The sequence below is a fragment of the Panthera leo genome, chromosome A1, assembly GCF_018350215.1.
Source record: "Panthera leo isolate Ple1 chromosome A1, P.leo_Ple1_pat1.1, whole genome shotgun sequence".
NCBI lineage: Eukaryota > Metazoa > Chordata > Mammalia > Carnivora > Felidae > Panthera > Panthera leo.
Window position 1 is genome coordinate 7767894 of NC_056679.1, and position 25419 is coordinate 7793312.

The following is a 25419-nucleotide window of genomic DNA, read 5'->3' on the forward strand; positions in this document are numbered from 1 at the left end:
TTTTTACTGTGCTCATCCTGCTTTCGCTCCACCTATCCTGGTTTTGGTACAGAGGAAACCCTCCGCAGGACTCTTTGTTTTCATCCTCCTCAGCTTCCGTTTATAACTAACTGGACAAAACAGGTTAGTGTAAAAAAAAAAAAAAAAAGTGTCTTGATTATATATTAATACTCAAAATAGAATCTGACAACATTTTTTAAAATGTGGCTTAAAGCCCCACAGGTAACCCTAACAGACCAAACCCGTTCCAGTGAGCTTACTCTGAGCAATCTGCTAAGTGCAAGGCCATGGTGCCCGTGGAGCCAGCCGAGCTCAGGGTGAGTTTTCAGTGTATATTGCCAGAGGGGCCTGCAGTCCGGGCTCAGATCTGAGCACCACGCTCCGTGCTAGAAATTTTAAAATGTGCCATATGTGGGAATGGGCACAGATCCAGTCCCATAGCTAACGTTTTAAAATTTGTAGTTGCCAAAAAGAAAAAAATTGCTTGTCCTTTACTTGCCTGCTGGAATCCAGAAAATGTCCCCTCGTGTCTCTGTCCTGTCTGCTCCCCAAGGTGGGTTCTCAGTGTGGACCGGGTTTGGTCCGGGTCCGGAAGCCATTGCAGTGTCATGGGGGACAGCCCTCACCTACTCCCTTCCCGTGCAGGACGGCGCCAATTCTCCCCAGTGCTTTTGTCCTCCTTGCTCGCTTCTTCCTTTCTCCCTTCTCCTCCTCCTTCCCCGGAAGTTGCATCTGCTAGAGGACCCCAGAGACACTGCGCGGGCCGGCTTACGGCTCGTTGCCTCCCGGTTCCAGGGTGCTGGTGGCTGGCCCCGTGGAGTCCATGCTGCCTCGCATGATCGGTGCATCTCCTGAATCATTGAACGCCCTGCGGGCTCGGGGGCAGGAGCAGGTAAGTCATTGGGCTTGGAAATAAGGGTCTCTCTAACACACTGAATTAACGTGAGGATTTACCAGTGGTGTTCTTTACTTATCACTATTACTCTATCTGGGGTTACATTCTTGTTAGTCAAAAAGAAAAAGAAGCACTTATTAAAAAAAAATCACAAAAGGCAGCTTGCTCCTGTGGAAAGGTAAAGGTGTACACGTATGTATGTGTCCTACTGGCAAAAGCTAGTTTTCAGGGGGTATAAATACTCGCGTGGTTCTAGAAATAAGGCTACGTGTCGAACTTTTAGACAGGCGGGGTGGAATATAGGACCACCGAGTTGTAGTCTGGGGGAGGAGAACAGGACGAAATCTTCTTCTCCAGCTCTGAGTTGTCGTATGTGAACCTGCGCCTGCCTTTGCTGGTGTGCCCGCACCTGGGATGGCAGACAGTAGGCCGCATGAGGTCGGAGAGCCCCGACTCCTTACTTTTACTGGTTACTCTCAAGCTAAAGAAAGGAAAGAAAAGAAAACACATGCACAAAATTGATTTCTTGGAAACAAACGCTGATGTCCGTCCGCTCTCTCCCGTCGGGTCATTTGCTCACGGCTGTTCTACAGCTGACGGTTATCGAGCCCCATCCCCACCTCCGGGCAGATGCCCTCTGTCCTAAAGCTGCACGCTGCCCCTCTACTCCCAGCTCGGTGGCAGCCGGCAGAATGACGTCTTCCACTGGCCGGGGGGGCGGCAGACTGTGTGACCAGGTACCGCACATCCGTCATCTCAGGTGGAAAAGGCCTCCAGGACACTCATGGCCCTCCCCTGTCCTTAGACCAGTTAGCTACCATCGTGGGCTGAAAAATGCTCCCGCCTCCAGAATCCCTGGAACCTGTGACTGGCACTCGAGATGGCAGAAGACTGAATATTCTCTTCCGGGGTGAGAGAGGTGGTGGAGCGGAGGATCTGCGGAAGAGGAACTTAGCCTGCGTTATCCAGGCGGACCCTGAGCCCCACCACATGTGTCCTTGTGAGAGAGGGTGATGGAGATGCACAGCCACACGCAGAAGGCGGGGGGGGGGGGGGGGGGGGGGGTGGAGCAGAGACCCGTGGCCACGAGCCACGGAATGCCCAGAGACACCAGGAGCTGGAAAAAGTGAGGCATGGATGCTCCCTCCGCCTTCCAGAGGGATCGTGGCTCTGCCAGTACCTTGATTTGGGGCTTCTGGCCTCCAGAACTACAAGAGAGTACGTTTCCCTCGCTTTAAGCCACCAAGTTTGTGATCGCGTGTTACAACAGCATCAAGAAATGAATAGAGCTTCATACAAAAAGGTTAGTGCGGTTGTCTCCCCGTCATGTTTGTGTTCTAGAAAGCTTTTAAGTTACGGGACTCTATGTCACTAGCAAGGCTCAAAGGAGAAACTTGCTTCTGGTTCTGTATTTTGCATCCAGCATAAGATAGATAAACAAGAAAGAAAAGCTTGTCTTGTCCATTCATGTTTGTTTGTTGAGAGAGGATATGCAAGTAAGCCTGCAGGGGAGAGAGGGTGGGGGCAGCGAGAGCAGCAGGGGCTCATCGAAGCAGGACTCGAGTTCACCCGAAGCGGGACTCAAACTTAACGAACCGTAAGATCATGACCTGAGCCAAAGTCCGATGCTTACCCCACTGAGCCACCCGGGAGCCCTCACGTTTGTTTCTTAATAGCTGGGATGAGAACGAGGAAACCTGACGCGCCACCACAGTTAGGTTGGTTCTGGACGAACACGTCCAGCATTCTCTTTTTAAAAATTTTTTTATTTTGAGAGAGACAGAGAGACAGAAGCCCAAGCAGGCTCCGTGCTGTCCGTTTCAGGGTTTGAACTCACAAAACACGAGATCATGCCCTGAGCCGAAACCCAGAGTTGGATGCTGAAGCGACTGAGCCACCCAGGCTCCCCAACATGCATTATCTATATTTTTAATCTCTGGAGGGTGCAATCGTTTTCCTTCACAAAGATCTAGGTAAGTGTTCCAAAGTAGGAAACAAAAGGTTGTGGTATCCTGCTTCCTTTCCTCCTGTGTATACTTATTCTTTGTGAGGGTCCCCTAATCTGTTACCCTCTGAGGGGACTCCACTCTGGGATCATCATTGTGCTTATGTTAACAGGAAACTATGCAGATGTTTGCCTGGCCATGTTCCTACCCTTTGGATTTATATCACTCAGAGAGGCATTTGGAGCGATCTTTTGACTTAGATCAAGATCAGCAAACTACAACCTGTGGGCTGGTCACCTGCATGCTTTGTTTTGTTTTTAAGCAGCTTTATTGAGATACAGTTCACTGTTTAAAGTGTCCAGCTGAGGGGCACCTGGGTTGCTCAGTCGGTTACGCGTCTAACTTCATCTCAGGTCAAGATCTCATGGTTCGTGAGTTCGAGCCCTGTGTCGGGCTCTGTGCCGACAGCTCAGAGCCTGGAGCCTGCTTCCGATTCTGTGTCTCCCTCTCTCTCCCCCTCCCCTCTTGCACTCTGTCTCTGTCTCTCAAAAATAAACATTAAAAAACATAAAGGGTCCAGCTGAATGGTTTTTAGTATATTCATAGATGGTGCAACCATCAACACAATTGATTTCAGGCCATTGTCATCCCCCAAAACCCATACCCATTAGCATAGCCAATTGCCCTTCTCCCACACTTCCCACCCCCCGCCCTAGACAACCACTGGTCTACTTTCTTTCCACAGATCTGCCTGCGCCCGGCGTTTCATGTGAATGGAAGCCTACCGCATGTGGTCGGCGGTGACTGGCTTCGTTCACTTAACAACGTTTTCAAGGTTTGTCCACGTTGTAGCATGTACCAGTACCTCGTACTTTTTTATTGGCAAATAATACTCGATCGTATGAGTCTACTGCATTTTATCCAGCAACTGAAGGACATTTGGCTTGCTTTTACTTTGGGTCATTATGAACGATGCTGCTACGAACATTTGCGTACAAGTTTTTGCGTGAACGTTAAGTTTTCCTTCTGTTGGGTGGGTGTGTACCTAAGGAGGGCAACTGCTGAGTCACAGAGTAACTCTAATTAACCTTTTTGATTAAGAACGACCAGACCGTTTCCCCAAGTGGCCAGACCGTTTTACATCCCCACCAGCAACGCACAGGACTTTCATCACCTCCAACTTTTTGGTTCTAGCCATCCTAGTGGGGGGTGAAGCTGATTTGGATTTTCCTGATGACCCGTGGCCTTAAGCATCTTTTCTTGTGCTCATTGGCCACGGCTACCTGTTTTTGTAAATACAGGTGATTGGAACACAGCCACAACTCCTTGTTTATACGTTGTTGATGGCTGCTCTTACACTACAGTGGCAGGGTTGAGTAGCTGTTTTGTGTGTGGGTCCTGAAGAAAAGACGGTCAGGTTCTTGACTTTGGGGTAGACAGGGCAGGCGTTTGAACGCGGGAAGGAAGGAATCCCTGATGGATAGTTTGCCTGTCCAGTGCTCTTCCCAGGCAGAGACTAGCACAGAGAAGCCGAAGTGACAGCAGGGCCAGTGGAATAAAAAGCCGGAGCCTAAGTAATTCCAACGGTACTTGCCGACGGCCACTGTAGGGATGGAATGCCAGGATCCAACAGGAAACGAGCTTTCGTTTGGAAGGGTTGGCGTCTCAGGATGGCATGTCTTAGTACCGGAAAACAGGGCTGTGACGCTTCCTGTACAGATTTTGCCAGCCGAGGCTGTAATCGTAGGCTAGCTCCCCTCCCCGCCCCCACGAGCACGTCTCCATCTGACTTAGGCACTGTTCACAGGTGGGCATGTCAGGCTCCTTCCAACTGAGTCACTGTGCCTCACGCGTTTGGACTGCCTGTCTCTGTTGGGAGTTTTCTGCATGTTTTCACTTCTTAAGTCCCAGGCTTCCTTCTCTGCTCTGGTGCTCATGGCCCTGATTTTATACCCTCTTTCTTGCCCTTCTGAGGGGGAAAAGAGTGCTTTTCTGCAATGCCTGGACACTGTAGTTCAGGAAGGCAAGTAGCCCTCAAATGTCCCCATTACATTTTCCCCAGCATCTTCCTTCACACCCCTCCATCGATTGATCATAGAAAAGACCCCCCCCCCAACTTCCTTACTCAATCTTCAGTGAGGCCTTGGGTTTGCTCTCAGCCCAGGTGAAGCGCTTCAGCAAGGGGGAGGCCAGCAGAGAGCCACTGTCCATCTGGTAATCCTGGTGGGGAGGGGGGAGGAAAAAGGGTTACACTTCTTGCCTCACCCAGAGGGGGCCACGCTGAGTGGGGGGGGGGGGGGCGGGGGATAATACTTGGCTGCGCACTCAAAGTCACCCCAAGCTCTGTCCTCACCTGCCTATTAAGACAAAGCATTTTCTCCATAGGGGGCAAATCTACATTTTGTTGCAAGCAATGCCTATTATTCCCAGTGACTTGGAGGCCCTGCTTCCCGAAGGGGAAGGAAATGCATTTAAACACAAGGGAAAACTACAAGTAACAGGTGAGCATTTTTTATAGTAAACTTTTACACAAATTATCGCCTACATATACTAAAACGAATTTTGGCAGATGACTATCGTCTACGGGCATGCTGTTCTCTGGTGGCCACACAGAAGATGCACCACACAAAAAATTCTGAGAAATTGGAGCGTCTGGGTGGCTCAGTTAAGCATCTGACTCTTGATTTGGGCTCAGGTCATGATCCCAGGGTTGTGGGATCACACCCCGTGTTGGGCTTTGCACTGAGCTTGGAGCCTGCTTGAGATCTTTCTCTCTCTCCCCTGCTCACTCACTCTCTCTCTCTCTCAAAAAAAAAAAAAAAAAAAAACCAAAACAAAACAAAAACAAACAACAACAACCAAGAAATTATGAAGACATGGTTTAAAAATCAGTTTTTTTTCTTATGACTCCTATGGAATTGTCAGACCCTCAGCTGTCATGGTTTCCAGCACAATTCCATGTTTTTTAATGGATTTTTTTAATGTTTTATTTGCTTTTGAGAGAGAGAGAGAGCACAAGGTGGGGAAGGACAGCCAGAGAGGGGACAGAGGATCTGAAACAGGCTGAGAGCGGAGAGCCCGACGCGGGGCTCAAACTCAAAAACCGTGAGATCATGACCTGAGCCGAAGTTCGGCGCTCAACCAACTGAGCCCCCCCCGGCCCCCATCAACATTCCATTTTCTCTCTGGTTCATCCTTAGCATCGGGTTTTAGGCAGGTCTTCCCTACTGTGCTAACGCAGCATTCCCAGTGAGTGGACTCTTTGTTCCTGCCACCCTTGAGTCTCCCTTGGGTTGTGTTTGTGTCCTTGATCATCAGTAGACAAGCCTAAGCAAGCCAAGGAGCTTGCAGTCCCCACTGAATCCCGGTGGGGAGGGTTGAGGTTGAGAGAAATGTTTTGTGTTTTGCTCAGTGTCGTTCCCTAGCACTTAAAACCAAAGCAGAAAAACAAAATTTCCAGCTACTTTTGTATGACTGGAATACTTTTGTATGACTTATTTGTCATGTTTTTAAATGTTTTGATCACTTTCTCCTCTTTATCTAGTGCGTTTGAGAAGCTTTTGGTGCTTTTTAATCTCCAGGCCACTGGGTTTGTGGCCATCACCTTCACACCATGGCGGGTTTCCCAGGCCCTTTATGGGACGTGGGCATCACCCGTGCTTCTCAAACTTCACTGTTCACATCCGTCCCCTGGGGACTTTGTGACAGTGCGAAGTCTGACTCCGGGAGTGTGGGTGGGTCCTGAGATTCCTCATTCCTAGCCCGTTTAGTGGCAACCGTACTTACCTGGCCTGGAGATGACTTTGAGTGTAAGGGTCTTGAAGCAAAGTGTACTCTTGCCCGGTTTTCCCTCGCCTCCCCTTACTCTCTCAACCTCAAGGCCCAGAGCTTCCAAGTACAAGCTGGGTGGGGCCTTGGGTTTGCCAGGTTGTTCCGGATTACTTCTCCCATCGTGGCTGGGGAGGAACGTGGCTATTCAGCCTCTAGAACCCTAGTGGGAAGGGACGTAAGGCCGAGGTAGGCTACTCTTATGAGAGAGCTTTCTGTTAGATCAGGAAGACCCAGCTACTCACAGCTTTGGATTCCTCCATTAATCTGAAGACAGGGTTCCATCATCGATAGCTAAGAAGCTTAGAAACCCACCATGAAGTTATTGACTAAACTGTGACCGAAGGGACTAAATTATGACCAGGTGAGGACTTGGACCCTGGAGTGAATTCTAGGTCACTGTCAAAGTACAGAATTACCTGTTTTCACATCAGCTCCGTTTGGCTAAGTCTTGTCCCCGGAAATTGTTGTCTGAGCCACTCATTACTGACCCCTATGAACTGGGAGGCAGCAGGTTACTGGAGCTTGTGTTTGGGTAAGAGTCTGGCAAAGGGTCCTGCCATAGTGCACTAAGTAGGCTAATCCCATCACTTACATCAAAGATCGAGGTGGCGTTTGGCGAAAGTTCTTCAAAGGTTTTGATTCTCTCCAAGCTCAAGAAATTGAAAGCATTTACATATCTGAGGAAGAAGCAGAAGGATAATCAAGATAGGAAAATGCATCTAGTTTTTATTAGTCGGGGGACTATGGGCACTGTCTCCCAGCTGAGATGAACCAGAGTACTGGAACTTTCCTGCTGTGTTCTCCTGGGAATCCTGACAGTGGTGGCCACTTCCCCCTACGGCTGTCAATCCACACTGCACAGTTTTGGGCAAAATCCCATAGGGACCCTGGAGAGACTCAGCAGTGGTTAGGCCTGTAGTCCCTTGTGGAACTGGGGAAATGTCAGGCCCAGAAGAAACCCGAGTCATCTCGTGGTCTAAACGCCGTATCTTACAGAGCAGAGAAATGATGCCCAGCGAACGGGGGTGACTTGATAACGTGTAGCTGCCTACTTCTCCAAGGATGTGAGGAGACCAATGAAATGACCCCCCCAGGCCACACAGCTGATTTAATGGCTAGTCTTGTATATTCTGTTCTGGGATTACAGACTGGGAAAAATGGGTTGTAACTGTGTGTTTTCCCTATAACTACCTCCTGACCTTTTGTTGATGACCCACTAGGAAGGCTGGCAGAGATCTCCACCATCTGGCTCTTCCTCGGGCAAGTTCACCTACTGACGGAGTTTCTCAGTCTGAAACCCTGTCACCATCTGCAAGGCCCGATTTCTAGATGAGCGCTTCATTGGTCGAAGGCTGAGCAACCCCCTGAAAGGGCTCAAGCAACTTTGACAGCTTCCCTCCTTCATCTCTGACACAATCAGCTACTGCGAATGTGTTCGGTGTGACCTAGTTTTCTTGTCTTTAAAAAGAAATGGGTGATTCATTTGTTGCAGCCTGTTGGGCTGGTCACGGAGAGGGAGCAGTGCCACCGACATGTAACCCATTACCACAAATCGGGGCTGGTCACTGGACTTCTCGGCCTGTCACAGATGGCTGTCAGTCTTTTCAGACTGGCCCAACCCTTAGCTATGCCTCCCCTGGTCACCTGCCCAGTTTGGCTGAACTGAGGTCAAAGCTCTGGGGTTGTGCCTGTTGCAGATGAAGACGCTAGAAGGCCCATAGGATAGTCTTAAACACCCTAAACATAGTCCTAACTGCATGGAAACGAGGACGCATTGTTAAAATACCTGGGTCACAGACTCTATTCTGCCACTTTCTAGGCACACAGTTTTGGCACGCTATCTTCCATGGAGCCTCAAGGGCCCCATTTGTGTAACGGTAATAGTAATATCTACCGTATAGTATTGTTTTGAGCATTAAAGGAATTGATGCTTTGTACAAAGAGCCCAGCACAGTCCCAGACCACGCACAGCATCAGTGCTGAATGTGTATGATACACACGTAACCATTAGTAGCGATGTTTGATTCATATGTGACTGTTGGCATTGATGTGGGATGGTCATTGGTAATGACGTGTTGACACACGTATAATCGTTAGTACTGAAGAGCTGATCCCCGCCCAGCACCCAGTGGAGACACCGAATCCATACATTTTCCCTTGTCCCTTCTCCAATTTTCCTCTACAGTAATGAATGGTATGTTAGTGTATCTAGTAAGAAAAACAAATTATTTTATCTGAGGTCTCATGAAAAAAAAAAAAAAAGTCTTTGGGGAAAAAAAAAAGATGTAAGATTATTCTAAATAAGAGTCAAGAGGGGCACCTGGGTGGCTCAGTCGGTTAAGTGTCCGACTTCAGCTCAGGTCATGATCCCACAGTTCGTGGGTTCGAGCCCCGCGTCGGGCTCTGTGCCGACCGCTCAGAGCCTGGAGCCTGCTTCAGAGTCTGTGTCTCCCTTTCTCTCTGCCCCTCGCCTGCTCACACTCTGTCTCTCTCTCTCTTAAAAATAAATAAACATTAAAAAAAAATTTTTTTAATAAGAGTAAAGAAAATGCAATGTACTGTTCTTGATTGGATCCTGATTTATTTTTTGTTTTTTCTTAAGGTATAAAAGACATTTGGGGAACTTACGGAAACCTGAATATTTAATAATATTAAGAAACTATCAAGGGACGCCTGGATAGCTCAATTGGTTAAGTGTCTGACTTCGGCTCAGGTCATGATCTCATGGTTCGTGGGTTTGAGCCCTACTTTGGGCTCTGTGCTGACAGCTCAGAGCCTGGAGCCTGGTTCTGATTCTGTGTCTCCCTCTCTCTCTGCCCCTCCCCTGCTCATACTCTGTCTCTCTCTCTCTCTCTCAAAAATAAATAAACATTGAAAAACAAAACTACCAATTTTTTTCTGTGTGTGATAATTTTGATGTGGTAACACAGGAGAAAGATCTTACAAGATTTAGGGTAGAACGTTATAACGCCCGAAGCTCTCTTTCAAAACAGCTGGGCAAAAAGAACCACATACATGCAGAGTATATGCGTAGAGACAAAATAGGGCAAAATGTTAACTGTGTTTGAATTTGGGAGGTGAGCTTTTTTTTCTATTTGAAAATTTTATAATGTAAAGCTGAGGAAGGAAAGAAATCTTACCTGACATTATCAGAACTTCCTGAATTAAACTGTGGAGCTGAAATATCTTCCTTGAAGAAGTCATCAGAGAAGGCACGAGACGAGTATGAAAACCCGCTATTTCCTGTCAGTATGGCATTTAGTGGGATATAGTCTTTACCATCCTAAAATACCAAAGACAGAGCTTTAATTGTACAGATTTCTATTTCAGCCTATTTCTGTGAAACATATCAGCTTCCACTATGTCATGTCCACAATCTTTCTTGCGTTTGGGGAAGATAATTCTGCGTGCACACACATTTTTTTTTTTAGCTTCTGATCTCTGCTATTAGCAGCTCTTAAGACAACAAATAAAATACCTCCCCCCTTGACTTACATTCAAAGGCGTATCAGAATATCTTCTGATATTCTAGATTAGGTTAGCTTTACCTGTTGTACATTTGCCTGGAGCAAATCGCCTAGTTTTTCCACAAGTTCTGCAAATCTTGGCCTTTCTTTTGGGTCTTTGTGCCAGCAGTCCAACATGATCTGATAGCTGTTGAGGGAAAGCACGGTAGAAATAGCTGGAGAGCAGTGGTGATGGTGTAGACTGCCCCACACATCAGCGACGTGACGGGTGTCGTCCTACAGATAACGGTTCTGCTTCCTGCGGCTTATGATCCTTGCCCTCACTTTTGGATTTGGGCCTGCAGCACCCCTCCCCCCCGCCCAGGCTGTTTGGGCCGGGGTCCTACCGGTGGTGGGAAACGTGTCTAGAAAGGCAGACTAACAAACCCCGCCCTCCAGATCCCGTCACCACCCAAGTTTTTTGGAGGGCTTGTGGTCTCTGCAGAGGGGAAGACATAAGCTCTTCTTGAATAGAGCAGAGGTACTGGAAGGAAAGCACAGTGTCTACTTGCAGTTGGGTGTGCGGCATGGGGCTCCTCCCCTCATGTTCAAAGGCATGGCAATGTCCTTCAAGGTAAAAGTTAATGTAGACACAGATTCTGTGTCTCTGAAGCAGGCTCCAGGCTCTGAGCCATCAGCACAGAGCCTGATGTAGGGTTTGAACTCAGGAACGGTGAGATCATGACCTAGACTAAAGTCAGAGGCTTATTGACCAACTGAGCCACCCAGGAGCCCCTGGCTTGGGCTGCTTAATAAGGATGCAGTAGGTCTAGGGCCCCCCAGTTCCGTTACTGAGCTCAGCAGCAGAGACTGGTCGAGAAGGCACTGCATACAAGACTCATGCCACCTCCAAAGGGTGACAGTCTGTGTCAAGTGTGAAGAGTCCCTTGGGCTGCAAGCAGGTTGCTTCCATGTGGAGGATCCCCTCTCCCCCCCGCCAACCCCAGCATTTCAAAGCAGCCATTACAAACTGGCCTCCCACGCTTCTCAGGGCACTGGGTACAGGTCGGGAAACGACTGTCTTAATATTCCAGAAACCAAATCGTGTCCTGGGGTTTAAACGTCAACAGGGTTCCTCTATGATTCTTCTCCTCTGACCTTTGAGATGTAAAAGTGGGCCCTTCTCTGGGCCGCGTCGAGAGGATACAGGTCCCTGCCTGCCCCCGTCCCTGGAAAACACACAAAAGAGCACCCTGCACAGACTGGCTTACACATTTACTCTCCTTGGGTGCTCTGCTCTCCTCAAGGGAAGTTTGCTGTCAGTCATCTCTTCCCTCGAAAGATCATCTGGGCCAGAGAGGGCTCTGACCAAGATGGATCAAAAGCTGAATGTGCTCAGAATTTGGAACTGGATCAGAACCCGGCTGTTGGCGCTATGTGGGCAGGGACCACATCTCGACCCCCGTCACCTAGCTCAGAGCCTGACATATAAGCGCTCCAGTACTGATAAGGGAGTCACCCGAGACAGCAAGGCTTCCTTCCATGAATCCTTAATCATCTTGCAGATATTACTTGTAGTGCTGGGACCTGGGGGTTCCTGGGAAAAGCCCGAGAACCCCACCACGCTGCCGCCTCTTAGACATGTGCTTTCAGTCTCCACCAGCCTCTCCCAGCTGGGATATCCTTCTTTGGTTTCAAAGTATACGTGAGGTGGCCAACACAGACAGCAGGAGTACAGGCAGGTCACGAAAAGAGAAAAGAACACGATCAGGAGGACGGGAAAATAAAGACAAAAGGCAAAACCACAGGCAATGCTGATACCACAGAATTTATGTCCTGCCTCTGAGTAGCTGGAGACGGGCAGCGCTCCAAGCTTCCAGGCAGCTGGTGAAAAGAAGGAATAATCGACGACGTGATGCACGCAAGCCAAACGTTAAAAACACACCAGTCACTTGGAAGAAGCATGGCTCTTCCTAGAACCGAAATCCGAAAGGAAGCGGTCCCAGACACCCCTCAATCAATGGCAGGGTTTCCATCCAGCAAACAATGACTCCACGGGACCGTCTTGTACCCTTGTCTTTCAATGTTGGCCAAAGCCTTAACGGCAAGAATCCCAGTCAGCGAAAACAATTCTGAGAGGCAAGACACTGCGGTCCGGGTGCGAGTGGCTCTTTAGGTGCCCAGGGGAGTAGTGACCCCATGTGGTCATCAGACCCCCTCCGTGGATACCGGGCTTCAAAAGCAAGCCGTGCCAATACTTGGATGGTGGAGCTGAGGTTTTACTTTCTCCGTACCCAGCAAGTAGATCTCCTAGGTCTTTGACAAAGGGACTGGGGCTCACAAAGATGTCTTGTCTGAATGGCAAATTCTCCTGCCTTTGTCCAAACTGATGGGTCAAGACTGTACTCAGAAGATGATTCTGGCTCTCCCCCACCCATGTAAGTCATCCACTGTATCTATTCTACCTAAGTCCTAGGGGGTGCGGTGGGGGGTCAACTGGTCCCAAGAGTTGTGAAGGCCAATGTCGACCTCCTGAGGCTCACTTTGCAGACACGTAGGAGACTGGGAGTGAGGACGGGAACACAGGCTCTCTAACTCTGGGCCACTGTCCCTTCTCTCTGGGAGACCTAGGAGAGGGCCGCAGTGCCCAGCGTCCCTAACTATCCCTGACCGGCAGGCAGCCTCAGAGTGAGGACTCAAAGGCACTTGCTCCTTTCCGGCAACCCGGGTCAGCCTGCTCGTGGCCAAAGGTCTGAAGTAGCCTGAGACAGTCTGCAGTCTTGTACGATCTCCCTTTAAGTCGACACATTCCACTAATTTACTGAGACGGGTGCACAAACGTTTACCTGCATTGGCTGTGACGAACCCTGGCCTGCTCCGACCTTCCCACACTGGAGCCTAATCATCCAAAGCAATTTCTAGCAATAAACAATCTCGGAGGCTGTTGGAAGGATGTTAAATACATACACAGATCGTCTATCAAAGGTAGGCAAAGCAAGAAAGGCTTTTAAATAGAAGGGGGGAAGGGGTGGTTCCTGAGAGTAGAGGGTGTGCAGTCATGCAGGGCCCCCCCACACGCACCCCCCCACTGCAAAGCATCCTTTCACCGCTGAGCGAGCTGCCGCGAGGACTCTCCCCGGGTCCTCTCCGCCGAAACTAGCAAAAGGGACCACCTACAAACTACTTGCTGTTTTATTCTGATTCTTGGTTTCTGATTTCTAGTTTCCGCTCCTCTTGCCTAAAATCCAACGCGAATCATCTCAGCAAACACCAAAGGAAAATTCAAAAAAAAAAAAAAATTGGAAACATTCCTTGCTTATTTACTTATTGAAAGACATCTGATTCGACAGGCCCTGGGCGAGGGACCAGCCACTCCGCGTCGAACGGTTTCCATCACTAAGTAAACAGGTTTAATAAAGAGACACCAGTTGCACCCGACCCAAGAGCCCTTCTTGAAACCAGCTGGGGGAAGGGCTTCCTTCTCAAGCTATCACCCAAGCTCCCAAGTGCATGCCACTTGAGGCCAAGTTCAGGTCACAGAAGCCTGTTCTGAGGGCTGCACTCTGTCCCCCACCCGGGCCTCCCACAAGAAGGAAATTACATCAGCTCTCAAATGCTGGAGAGTGGCTGGAGGCTGGAAGTCTAGCCTGCCCAGCAAACATTTCACAAAGCTGCTGCCTTTCAGAGTTTCTAAAACGCCCCGGCATCGGAGAGCCATCCTTTCCTCCACAGGCCGCGTGGGCTATAAGTGCCACCCGGGAGGGACTCATGTCAAGACCTGAAGCTTTGATCAAGTCCAAGGGGGTTTTCAGTCCAAAGCTGATAGGACTTTGTCCCTCTAGGGTCACTTTGGACCGGAATCTGGACAGATATTAGAACAGACCCGGCAGGTTTGTGGCTCTGGGCTCAGACTGCCTCCTTGGCAGTGTGGCTAACCATTTAGATGTTCCGTGCCTTGGTTTTCTTATCCGTAAATTGGAGATAATAGTTGTGCCTACGTTGAGGGTTGTTACGAGCATCAGGTAAGTTAATATATGTTAAAAGACACTTAAAACAGGGCCTGGCACTTGAGCACTAAATAACTACTTAGTTAATAAATATTAGACATTACCTAATACTGGCTGCAATTATGATTATGGTTAGTAATGGAGAACCAGTCTTGTGATTATGAGATCATATGAAAAGTGGAAATATTCGAAGCATGAGTGGACATATTACAGAAACCTCTTTTCTAAGGCATGTGGGGTATCTTTCTAATTTAACAGTCCCGTGAGCCAGGGAAATCAGTTCAAAAGACTGGCTTCTAAACGTCTCCTCTGCTACCTGGTTGACAGAGGACAAATCACTTCTGAGAGGATTAGCTTCATTACTCATCAAATTCAGAGGAGAACATCTGCCTGTCTGCCCCTCAAGGTTTCTAGGAATTTCAGATGAAACTGTGGGCCGGGGCGGGGGACGGTGGGGAGAGGGACGCTTAGAACACCGTCAAGTGCAAAGTCCTCTCATTTTACACCGGATCTGGCGGTTGCCCCCTCTCCACCAAGCAAAAGGAAGCAAGCCATTAAAAACTCTTCAACACCTTCAACTCCCCCCGCGGCCCGAATGTGGTCCTCGGGGCTGACCTAGCTCCGGTCCCAGCTCTCAGAACGGAGCCCTGCCTCAAGCTCTCTGCCCGTCACTCAGCAGACACGGTGCAGGGCTGACCAGAACAGGTCCCCCCGGCTCCTTTCTCCACTCACGCTACTCCCCGACGCCGCCTTTGTGGGCCCGAGTCCCCCGTCCTCGTCCTGCGTCTGACCTAGCCTTGTCTCCAGAGGCTGAAGGAAAGAGACGGCAGCCTTGCACTTCGGCCAAGCCCGCACTTCCTTCGTTCCCTCGGACTTCTCCCCAGAGGCCATCCCGGGGCTTCTGACAAGACCCCATGGTGTGGGTGGGACCGAGAGGGCCGCCTGCCAGTTCAGGAAAGGTGGTGCCGCCCTGGGGAGGCCCAGGCCCTTGTCAGCAGCTCAAGGAAACTGCAACTGTCATCACATTCCCGCTCAGGCCTTCACGTGCGAAACCTCCACAAAGCTTCAGGAAAAGAGAGCGTCCCAGGGAGGCCGGCCAACATTGGCACAGTGGAGACAGCCTTCCCGTGGGGCCTGGAGTCCTAGGATGGTAAGCGGGAAGCCCCCTCGAGAAGCTCCACACAGCTGCCCGCTCCTAAAACGAGTCCAGAGAAGCCTTCACGTCCATGGAGTATGGAGGACGCGGAGTGGGATTACTACCTCGTTCGGACAGTCCCCTTTGCCTCTCCTACCCCTCTTCCCCTGAATTGCAAGTGAAACCCCCCTCATGGGTCTCTAGCCAACGGAGGGCCGGAGCGACCTTTAGGCCTTCATCCCCGTGGCCGAGCGGGGCTGGGAGCCCAAAGGTCAGCACAGCATCTCCTTTCTGGGGTGTGCCGGCAGGAAGGGTGTGGGCCCGACGGGGAAGGGAGGCGGCCGGGGGCTCACATTTCAGGAGTCGCGTATTCGGGGGCCCTCATCCTTATGCCTTCCTTCAGACGGCTGCAGAAGTCCTCGTCCATTTGTACGCCCGGGTACGGGGACCCACCTGTAGGACACAGCGTGAGAAAGCACAGGGCGCGTTGTGGCTTCCGGGCGCGAAAGGCCACAGGGGAGCAACCGGTGTTTTCCTCCCCTTAAAGCGATGGTTCGGTCATAAATCCCCAGGGACTGGAATGGCTGCCCACACCCACACCACCCACAGAGAAGCCCAGCAAACCCTTGGGAGGCCACGGGCCTGGGGGTCCGACGCCCACAGGCCAGTCCTGTGGCTACTCCAGTCTGCGGGGTGGGGGCTCCCCGTGCCCCATAAGGAACTCTAAAGAAATCCCGTCATTAGAGACTCATACCTTGGGTTAATGAGATTCTTTCTAAAAAGACAAGCGACCCGGAATAGGCCAGTCGTGGATCATTCCCACGTCAGCGAGAACGGTTTCCTTCGCTACTTTCCCTGACCTCCTCACAGGACCCAAGCACTAACACTAGCTGCTGTGTGGGACCTGAGGGAAAGGGGGCCTTGGGCTCCAGGGTGAGGCTGAATGGGGGGGAGGGAAAGGGGGCCTTGGGCTCCAGGGTGAGGCTGAATGGGGGGGGAGGGAAAGGGGGCTTTGGGCTTTGGGCGAGGCTGAATGGGGGCGGGGAGGGAAAGGGGGCCTTGGGCTCCAAGGTGAGGCTGAATGGGGGGGAGGGAAAGGGGGCCTTGGGCTCCAAGGTGAGGCTGAATTGGGGGGGAGGGAAAGGGGGCCTTAGGCTCCAAGGTGAGGCTGAATGGGAGGGAGGGAAAGGGGGCCTTGGGCTCCAGGGGGAGGCTGAACAGGGGAGGGGAGGGAAAGGGGGCCTTGGGCTGCAGGGCGAGGCTGAATGGGGGGGGGAGGGAAAGGGGGCCTTGGGCTCCAAGGTGAGGCTGAATGGGGGGGAGGGAAAGGGGGCCTTGGGCTCCAAGGTGAGGCTGAATTGGGGGGGAGGGAAAGGGGGCCTTGGGCTCCAAGGTGAGGCTGAATGGGAGGGAGGGAAAGGGGGCCTTGGGCTCCAGGGGGAGGCTGAACAGGGGAGGGGAGGGAAAGGGGGCCTTGGGCTGCAGGGCGAGGCTGAATGGGGGGGGGAGGGAAAGGGGGCCTTGGGCTCCAAGGTGAGGCTGAATGGGGGGGAGGGAAAGGGGGCCTTGGGCTCCAGGGCGAGGCTGAATGGCGGGGGGAGGGGGTGGGAGGGGGAACGGCCCGCGGACAGGGGGGCTGCCAGAGGGGCCAAGACGTTGCCTTCTGCGTTCTACAGTCCAGAATACCCACGCAACCTTCCCTTCTAGGGGGACGCTTGGCAGGGGCCAGGAGTGAAGGACGCCTCCCAACCTGCTCTGCTCCAGACCTCGAACCTCATCTGTCTCAACATTCGCTTGTCTGCACTTTCTGTGCCGTAGGAAGCAGCTGGGAGGCGTGCGCCTCTGGCACTGTGTCACTGCGGGGCCACTGTGGCCGCCAAGCTGCTTTCAAGGACTGAAAGCAGCAGGTGTCTGTCATCGAAAGCAGGGGAATGATTTTCACACATTACAGGAAACCAGGGATGTTACCGGGTGACTTTAAGCTGCTCCGAAAGGCAGAGTTTTGGCAAAGTCTGACAGACCGCTGGCTAGACCCCACGCTTGGGAGGCCTCAGGGCATCCGTGTGTGTCCGCAAGCAGACGTGGGCTCCGGGCACATCTGTGTGCCTGGGGCCGTGAACAGGGTTTCCAGCCACCCATGGCGGATGTTACCGGAAGCAGAACCAATAGGATCGGCACTCCTATCGTTCGCCCTGCATAAACCAGCGTGGAGGGCTAGCCGTGCTAGTATTGGAGCCACGAGAAAGGCCTCCCATCTCGAACCCTGGTTGAGCTGTGCTTGGTGGGGCCTTTCCGAAGAACTTCTGAGAGGTGGCTGATGCGGGGAGGGGAGGGGCAGGGCGTTAGGAGCCCGAGACTTTGAGAAATGAGGAGAAGGAGCCAAGGATAGAGACAGCAGTCAGACTGGCTAAACCTGACTTCAGACGTGATGCTGGTCCGAAGCCCTACACGGACCCACGCGTCTCTGAGATGCTGTTCTCAAGGGTGCATTTACCCGGAGGACGCGCGGCAGAGGGTGCAGGTCCCTTTCTCCCCCCCTCCCCCTCCCCCCCAGATTTACCTAAGGAGAAGATTTCCCACAGCAGCACTCCGTAAGACCACACGTCACTCTTGGTGCTGTAGATTTTGTCGAAGATAGATTCGGGAGCCATCCATTTCAGAGGAAGTCGAGTCTAGAAAAGGGCAGGGGGGCCTTGAGCAGAAGGACGTGAGAACAAAGCATGTCCAACCCAAGTGCCCACGGGGTCACCTCCCAGATAACACTTGGCCCACAGATCATTTCCTAGAGCAGCTATGGTTTCCTAGAATGGAGGAAGCCCTTCTAACGTGCAGCGCCACACCAAAGGGGCAGTAAGTGTTGGGTGAGCCCCTCCCACGTGTCTGACGTGTCCTCGCTCCATGACTCTGTAAGAAGAAGCCCTTCTCCCCACAGAAAGCATGCGCGCTCTACAGGGACCTGGAAAAGAGTGACCTGAATGAGGACACATCCTGAAGACTGATGATTTCCAGGGCTTTTTTTTTTTTTTTTTAAGAAGGAGGATTTTGAAAGGCATCCCTATGTAGAAAGATGATCTTAAAAGTCACTGAATCGGGGGAGTGAGCAAAGGCGTTGGAAGGAAGGAAGGTGATAGACCGCCTCTAGGAGACCATGTGGCTGGTTTTCAGGTGGGAAGACAAATCTTCCTGCTCTTCGGAGAGCAGGGGTCCCACTGCATTAGGCCTTGCCACTTAGAAACATTTTGTTTTAAATGTTTTTATTTATTTTTGAGAGAGAGACAGAGAGCACAGGTGGGGGAGGGGCAGAGGGAGACACAGAATCCGAAGCAGGCTCCGGGCTCCGAGCTGTCGGCACGGAGCCCGACGCGGGGCTGGAACTCACGGACCGCGAGATCGTGACCTGAGCTGAAGTCAGACGCTTAACCGACGGAGCCACCCGGGCCCCTCAGGCCTCGCCACTGGAGACGGGTGAGGTTCGACAGGAAATAAGGGACGACAGAGACAGTGAAACGGAAGTGAGAGAGGCTGAAAGAGAGATGACAGAAAACGACAGGCTTTGCAAATCAGGGCTCCTAAGCTCTCCTTTCAGGAAAAGAGACTGTTGGAGCAGCGGTTCTCAAAGTATAGCCCTGGGATCAGCTGTGTCTGCGGTACCTAGAAACTTGTTACAAAGGCACATTCTCAGGCCCCACCCAAGCCTCCTTGAATCAGAATCTCCGGGGCCAGTGGGGGGTGGGGGGGGTGGGGAGCTCAGTAAATTCTCGTTCCGTAAGCCCTCCCAGGTGATCTGTGTGCTTGGTCAAGTGGGAAAACCAGGCCTAGAGCAATCCTCAGAGCCCAGACACAGGCTTCAGCCCTCAGGCTGGAGAAGAGAGGACACGGGAGGTCACCGCCCAAAGTGAAAAATAACACAGTGTTCAAAAACAAGCAGGGAAAGACAAGCCAGGGTGAGCCTGCAGGGAGATGCGAGGCGGGGCGGGGGGGGGGGTAGACTCGGGAGGTAAACTGTTTCCTCCCCAGCACCATAATACCGACACCCTCCCCCACCCCTTCCTGGGATATACACACCTGCTGAATCAATCACCCGGGTTTATTTGAGGGAAGAGTCCAGGGTGTTCTTTCCAGTGGTTCAGGGAACTCCCAGAGGAGTCAAGGGGAGGTGAGGATACGGTCTTACCAGGGCCCCACGGAACACTCCCCGGGGTTAGCAGTCTCTGGCAGTTCTGCCCCAAAGGACAGGTACCAAGCCAGCAACCGGGAAAGGCCAGGACCAGGGGAAAGGGGCACTGCTGAGCCCCACGCAAGGCCTCTCTGGGACACAGCCACGCGGGCTGCTTGTCTTCACAGAAAGCACACGATGGTTTTCAGGGAGCGTGTAAATATCTACCCAGGGCTTTGGTCTGTGGTTTAAAGATGAGAGGGTATAAATGAGCCCAAGAAACATCAAACTGACTTACGTCTCCTTTTCTCACATAATCGGGGTTCTTATAAATATCCCGGGCAAGGCCAAAATCGCAAATCTTCACCACGTTGTTCTCAGATAAAAGAATATTTCTTGCTGCCAGGTCCCGATGAATGCACTAGAAGAAAAGAGTTGTGTAATCAATGCATTTCCTTAACCTCACCGGCTGATTTCCCTTCCTCTTAATTGGAGGATCCATTTCGCATCCTTCCTTTCCATGAAGGAAGCGACTCTCAACGCACAAGGGGTTACCATAAACACGAAGGCATCTCTTCATACCCATGGCCCCAAAGTCAACAAATGCCCTGGATCCAGCGTCCTGGTAAACCAAGCTGGCCATCGATTTCTACCAGTAAGCAAAACCGCCCCCAGCCCCCGCTCCCCCCCTGCCCAGCCTTTCATCCCGAGGTGCCAAGGTCGGATGGGGACCAGCTGCAGTTTCCGTGGAGGACCCCACTGGGATGTATTAACAGAAGCTCTCCTGTGAAGTTGTGTATTCTGAGATTCTGGCCAGTTCTGAAAAGATGCCAGAGGGCAAGGTGGAGAATGGTCGCCACATTCGTCTAATCTGAAACCTGGTGAGGTTTTTTTCCCCCCAGAGTTAAGTTCTATGCCTTGGTATCCAAGACTCCTCAGTCCTATCAGGACAAACTGAGGCATCTGTTGATGACAACACATGACAACAAATTGCCATAAGTTAAGCAAATACTGGGAAGAGCCAATTGATTTATAGCACAGATGAGTGTGTGTCCATATGAACGTCTTCCGGGCCTGGCAGAGAAGAAGACAGTAAAGGGCAAGGCTGACCTTTCTGGAAGACAAGAACTCCATGCCTCTGGCCACTTGAAAACTGTAAGAAATCAGATCTTCCATAGTGATGGGCTGCTTGTAGAAATCATCGGAATCTGGAAAGCATTAAAAGCATAACTGTTTGTGATGGCTCTCGTTATCCTACCAGATCCCTGTTTATTGGAACAATGTTAGCAAAACAGAAAACAAACCAACAAGTAGATCAGAGTTCAGTTTCAAGAGCATTGGAGTTTCAACATGAATATCCGAGATTTTTCCAGGCCTCCGGCCCATTTTACCCAAGGATGGGGGCGGGGGATGATCCGTCAAGACAAAAAGCCCTGAGGGGAGACAATTGTACAGTTCCCCGTCAAAATTAGTAACTCTGTAAATAATCTTAATTCAAATCTTATCTCCTCAGGACATTACCCTTCAAGTCTCCCACGGATGTTTATTAGGGTGATAAATAAGAAAAAAATTTCAGAGATGCACAGTATGTTGTAAAAATATCTCAGACTGTAGGACAGGAAGGAATTAATACCTACCCTCCTCTTCCTCAACATCACTCAGACTTTTATCTTCCTGAAACCCAGAGCTTGCGAAGCTCTCACTGCTGGTGACACTATCTAGTCTTTGTTTCTTGTCTTGCTCCGGGTCTGGCTCCATTTTTTCTTTTTTAGGCTCCATGTGTAATGCTGCATCCTTTGAACAGACCAAGAAGGACACGGAGAAAAAGAGAGTTCCAGAACAGCAATGAGCAAACTAAGCCTTTAGGCTGGCAGTCGCCTGAGCTGAGAGAATGTCATTGCACAAAACGGATAGATAGCAAATTGGTAGCAAGGGCCCTGTGGCACTCAGGTGCCTGATTCTTCCTGGGTTTCTAGAGTCTGGTTCTGCTTTTCGATGGGCTTCTAGACAGCATCTTAGGTAGGATAAAGAAACATTAATGGTGCTCACTGAGTGCTTACTCTGTGCGAGCCGGTATATTAAGAATCTTACATACGTTTTCTTATTTAATCTTTCTAGCCATTTTCTGAAGTAGTTGTTGCTTATACGTGAAGAAAACGGGTTCCGAGGAGTCAAGGAATAAAAGTCACATGCAAGTGGTAAATGGCAAAGCTAAACCCAGGTCTGGCCAACTCCAGTCCATGCCCTTGATCACGTTTTCCATACCGCCCGCCATCTTGTGAAAGACGATCTGAATAACAGAAGTCAATCCCTAGCGGACGTAGGGCTTCCCTTGACATCATCCCTGTGAGTAATGGGAGAAGGCTGTGGTTCTCAATTTCTCTCACTTGTTTGGGGAAGGACGGAACGTGAACATTTCTTTTTCTCCCCTCCATTCAGAACAAAGATACAGTTTGATCCTAATAAGGGCAGAAAAGGCCTTTCATCCTGGGCTGGACATCCACACCCTGGTTTGTAATCTGGCTCCTCTATTAGCCATGTGATATTGGGCAAATTACCTAGGTTCTGGGGGTCCCATTTTCCTCACTGGAAAAGCTCCATCAGCTTATCGTGTAGGTGGACTCCTCGGAAAGGAGGTGCCGGGTTGGGGTGTTCACGTGGACCCAGAAAATAGTTCTAGCGTCTTTGGGAATTCATCTCATAGCCGGGACGCTGCAGGCTCAGCTCCCGGTGCCCCTGTGGCGATGTGCTCGTGTCGTGTGTACCTTGGCGCGGTGATGCTAGCTGGCTAGACCGCGACAGGGGCGGAGAGGGGCCGGAGCTCGGTGGGGTCCCTTCACGCACCTGCACGGCACGCCGGTGCGGGGGGCAACTAGCCAGGCAGCCTTGCGGGGCCTTTCCTAGAACTGTCACCAAGTAGGAGAGATCTTTCCACTAGAGGGCGCAGTGGGAGTAAACAGCCGCCAGAGGAAGGAGCCACAGGGGAGATGGGGGGACAGACTCCGTTGGGGGGGTACCGGGCTCCTGACCCCTGGCGAGGGAGCACTGCGGGCGGGTCGGAAGGCCTCAGCACAGGTACCCAGTGCCTGACAACAGGTGAACTAGAATTCCTTGTTATTGTGTCTCCCGGAGGCAGTTAGAGTTGGTTCTGCTCAATCGGGGACTGACATTTTATTGGTTACAAGGCCTCTCCTGGGGACACACAGGCAGCGGGGAGAACAGCACTGGCAAGGGTATGGGGAGGAACGGGTTCAACAGATCTGCTCGTGGCTCAGCCCCTGGCAACACTCTCCGGGCAGCCTTCTTCCTCATCCTCCCAGGGGTCACAGCCTGGGCACCTGGGTCTGCAGGGACCAGAAACTCGAGCTGCCTCACCCCCTCCTTGACTCCCAATCTATGCTCCACTCAGCTTTGCTTATTGGTAACCACCTCCGTGAAATAAATAAAGGTCTAGGTACCGAGCTTTCGGGACTCTGGCAGAATACGGTGACATTTATTACAAAGAGTATTCAACGATCCTGGGGCATCTGTTTGGAAAATGAAACATCCCGTTTCGGGTTTTCCCTTCACTCTCTCTTTATATTCCTTTACCTTCCGAATATGAAATACGGACATGTGTTTTCCACGAAAACGCAAAGTTCCACCAACAGGGAGGCGACTCATTAAAAATAGCCAGAGTAGGAAGCAAAGCTTTCCAAACAAAGGATGCACAGACCCGAACGTTCCCGCCCTGCCCGGGTCCCTGGGGTGTGCCGTTGCCTTAGTTCTTTTGAAGCCAGTCCAGGACTTCGGGACTGAAGGGACTTTGCACTGCTCTCAGCCCAGGCCACCACTTTCCCCTTTTTCTTCTGGTCTCCCCCCCTCCCCTCCCCCCGCCCCTTCTCCCCCTGCTCTTCCCCCCTCTCCCCGTATATGCTAGTAGGGCACAAAAAAAGCTTTGTGTGGGGGAGTCCAGAGAACTGGGATTTTTCTCCCCGACTTCACCTCTTGGAGGGTGAATCACTAAATCACTAAAAGTCAAGCGAATCGTAAGCCAATCACTTGACTTTTCCGGGCACATCTCTCATGGGGGGGAGAGTGAACTAGCTGACCGCACGCATCCTTTCCAGCTTCAGGATCCTTTGTTTGCGGTAATCTCTACACCCAACGTGGGGTTTGAACTCAGGATCCTGGGGTCAAAAGTCACAGGCTTTACCTACTGAGCCAGTGAGGTACCCCTTCAGCTTCAAGATTCGAATTATTAGAGCGCGTGATTTAAAACTGGGAACACTATGTTCATGTATATATGGTTCCAAGTAGACCACCTGTGTCCTCGGTTGGGTCAGAGTTGGAGGGATGAGAGAATCGGCCAGTTGTCTGGTCGTTCTTATCCGCCTGTCCACGTGGCAGGTGGGTGTAATTCTTGGAGGTGTGGCACTTTACCCGTCATCCACATCGGTGGCATTCGGTGGGATTCTCCTTATCTTTCTATCTCGGTGGGCCAGTGATGACAGGGATAGGTAACACTTTGGGAATGCGTAGTTCAATAAAAAAAAAGTGATTCCCTCAATAGTGCCATGAGTTGGGTTCTGTTATTACCTCCCTTTAATAAATGAGGGAACTGAGATTGAGGGATTGAGTAACTTGTCCAAGGTCCCAGGTTTTGAGCGGTGGAGACGGACAGGATGTATGATTCCAGAGTCTGCGTGTCAAACCACCACCCCGCATAGACTCATCACCAACGCTGCTGATCATCGGTTAATAATGTTGAACTATTGCTTCCCAAGCTGCTCCAGCCCAGAGAAGGACATGACACTGGGGGAACGGGTCACCCCGGCCAAGTTTTATTATACCTTCTCTGCCATTCAATAATCATTTAAGCTTTGTTTGCCTTCAGGACTTAAAGCCTCGCGTCCCTTTTGTTACGTAGCTTTATTTTAGTGCGTCAGGCTGGCTCCGAGCTGACGTGCGTGGTGAGGGTTTGGGGAAGGCAGAGTCAGGGCAGAGCAAGGGAAGGACATGATTTCTCTGGCTCCATCACTGGCCTCTCGTTCGCTAAAAAGTCACTCAGTTGATTGAGGCCTTAATTTCTCTAAAAAAATGGAGACAATTCTACTTGCCATCATCTTTCAAGAAACCAGTCGCCAAGTGATGTGTGCGTGTGCGTGTGTACGTGTGGAGAGAGAGAGGAAAAAACCGATCAAGATGCTTAGATAGGTATTTAGGTAGATGGCTGCTGAAGTTTAACCTCTATCGCTGCACATGCTGGGATTACATATTCTCTGCACTGCCCACAAAAAGTGTGACATATTAGCATGCAAGGAAAACTCAAAAAAGGAAAAAAGCAGAGACTGGGTGCGAAGCTTGGTCATTCGTGGAAAAACAGAGGTTTCTCATGCTTTAAGCTGCTATAGCCTAAACCTCCCAACCCTAAGCTCCTTACCTTGTTGAGAAAGAATAAGTCTCGTTTGCTCTTGAGGTAGTTGGACAGATTTCCGTATTTGCAATATTCAACGATCACCATCAGAGGCCCTGCAGGTCCAAACAGATGGCTTATCACTTGTCAGTTCTCCACGGTGATGGAGGCGTGGCCAGCTACGGCTGGGTCTCTAGCTGGAGCCTCCCGGCTCTTGGCTGTTTTTTGTACCCACAGCTCCTTGGAACAGGTACGTCTACCCGACTACCCTTCACCTCTACTCCTTTTGTTGAGCTTGGATAACACTCATGTGCACAGGTCTCTTGCATCTTTCTTTCTGGCTTAAGCAGCGATCGCACATCTACACGCGAGCACGAACCTTGCATAGGGGAAGACCGGAAGGCCTTCAGGAACATGCTGGCGTCCTCAGTCCTATCCACAGCCCTATCCCGGCTGCTTGCCTCAGTGGAGAAAACCTGTCTGAAGGGAATGGCCCCTCTGGTTGTCCCCCGCATCGCCTCCTCCTGAGATCCTCCCAGGAGGGATTCCTTTCTCTATGGGAAGCTTCAAGGAATACTCAACCTTCTGTCCATTACCTCAGCTCTGGC

The 25419-nt window shown here is 51.1% G+C and overlaps 1 protein-coding gene across 1 annotated transcript in view; it reads right to left on the reverse strand.

Annotated features, from left to right (window-relative positions):
• Positions 1 to 737: 737 nt before the first annotated feature.
• Positions 738 to 25419, reverse strand: part of FLT1 (fms related receptor tyrosine kinase 1) — a 171858-nt gene continuing 147176 nt past the window's right edge. The window contains exons 20-30 of the mRNA XM_042939838.1: positions 24839 to 24927; positions 21054 to 21210; positions 20527 to 20624; positions 19715 to 19837; positions 17821 to 17932; positions 15614 to 15713; positions 10221 to 10326; positions 9813 to 9955; positions 7265 to 7349; positions 4967 to 5061; positions 738 to 1376 (exon numbers count right to left, since the gene is read on the reverse strand). Of these exons, the coding sequence (XP_042795772.1) occupies positions 1175 to 1376; positions 4967 to 5061; positions 7265 to 7349; positions 9813 to 9955; positions 10221 to 10326; positions 15614 to 15713; positions 17821 to 17932; positions 19715 to 19837; positions 20527 to 20624; positions 21054 to 21210; positions 24839 to 24927 (1310 nt within the window). The 3' untranslated portion in view covers positions 738 to 1174. The remainder of the gene's footprint in view (positions 1377 to 4966; positions 5062 to 7264; positions 7350 to 9812; positions 9956 to 10220; positions 10327 to 15613; positions 15714 to 17820; positions 17933 to 19714; positions 19838 to 20526; positions 20625 to 21053; positions 21211 to 24838; positions 24928 to 25419) is intronic.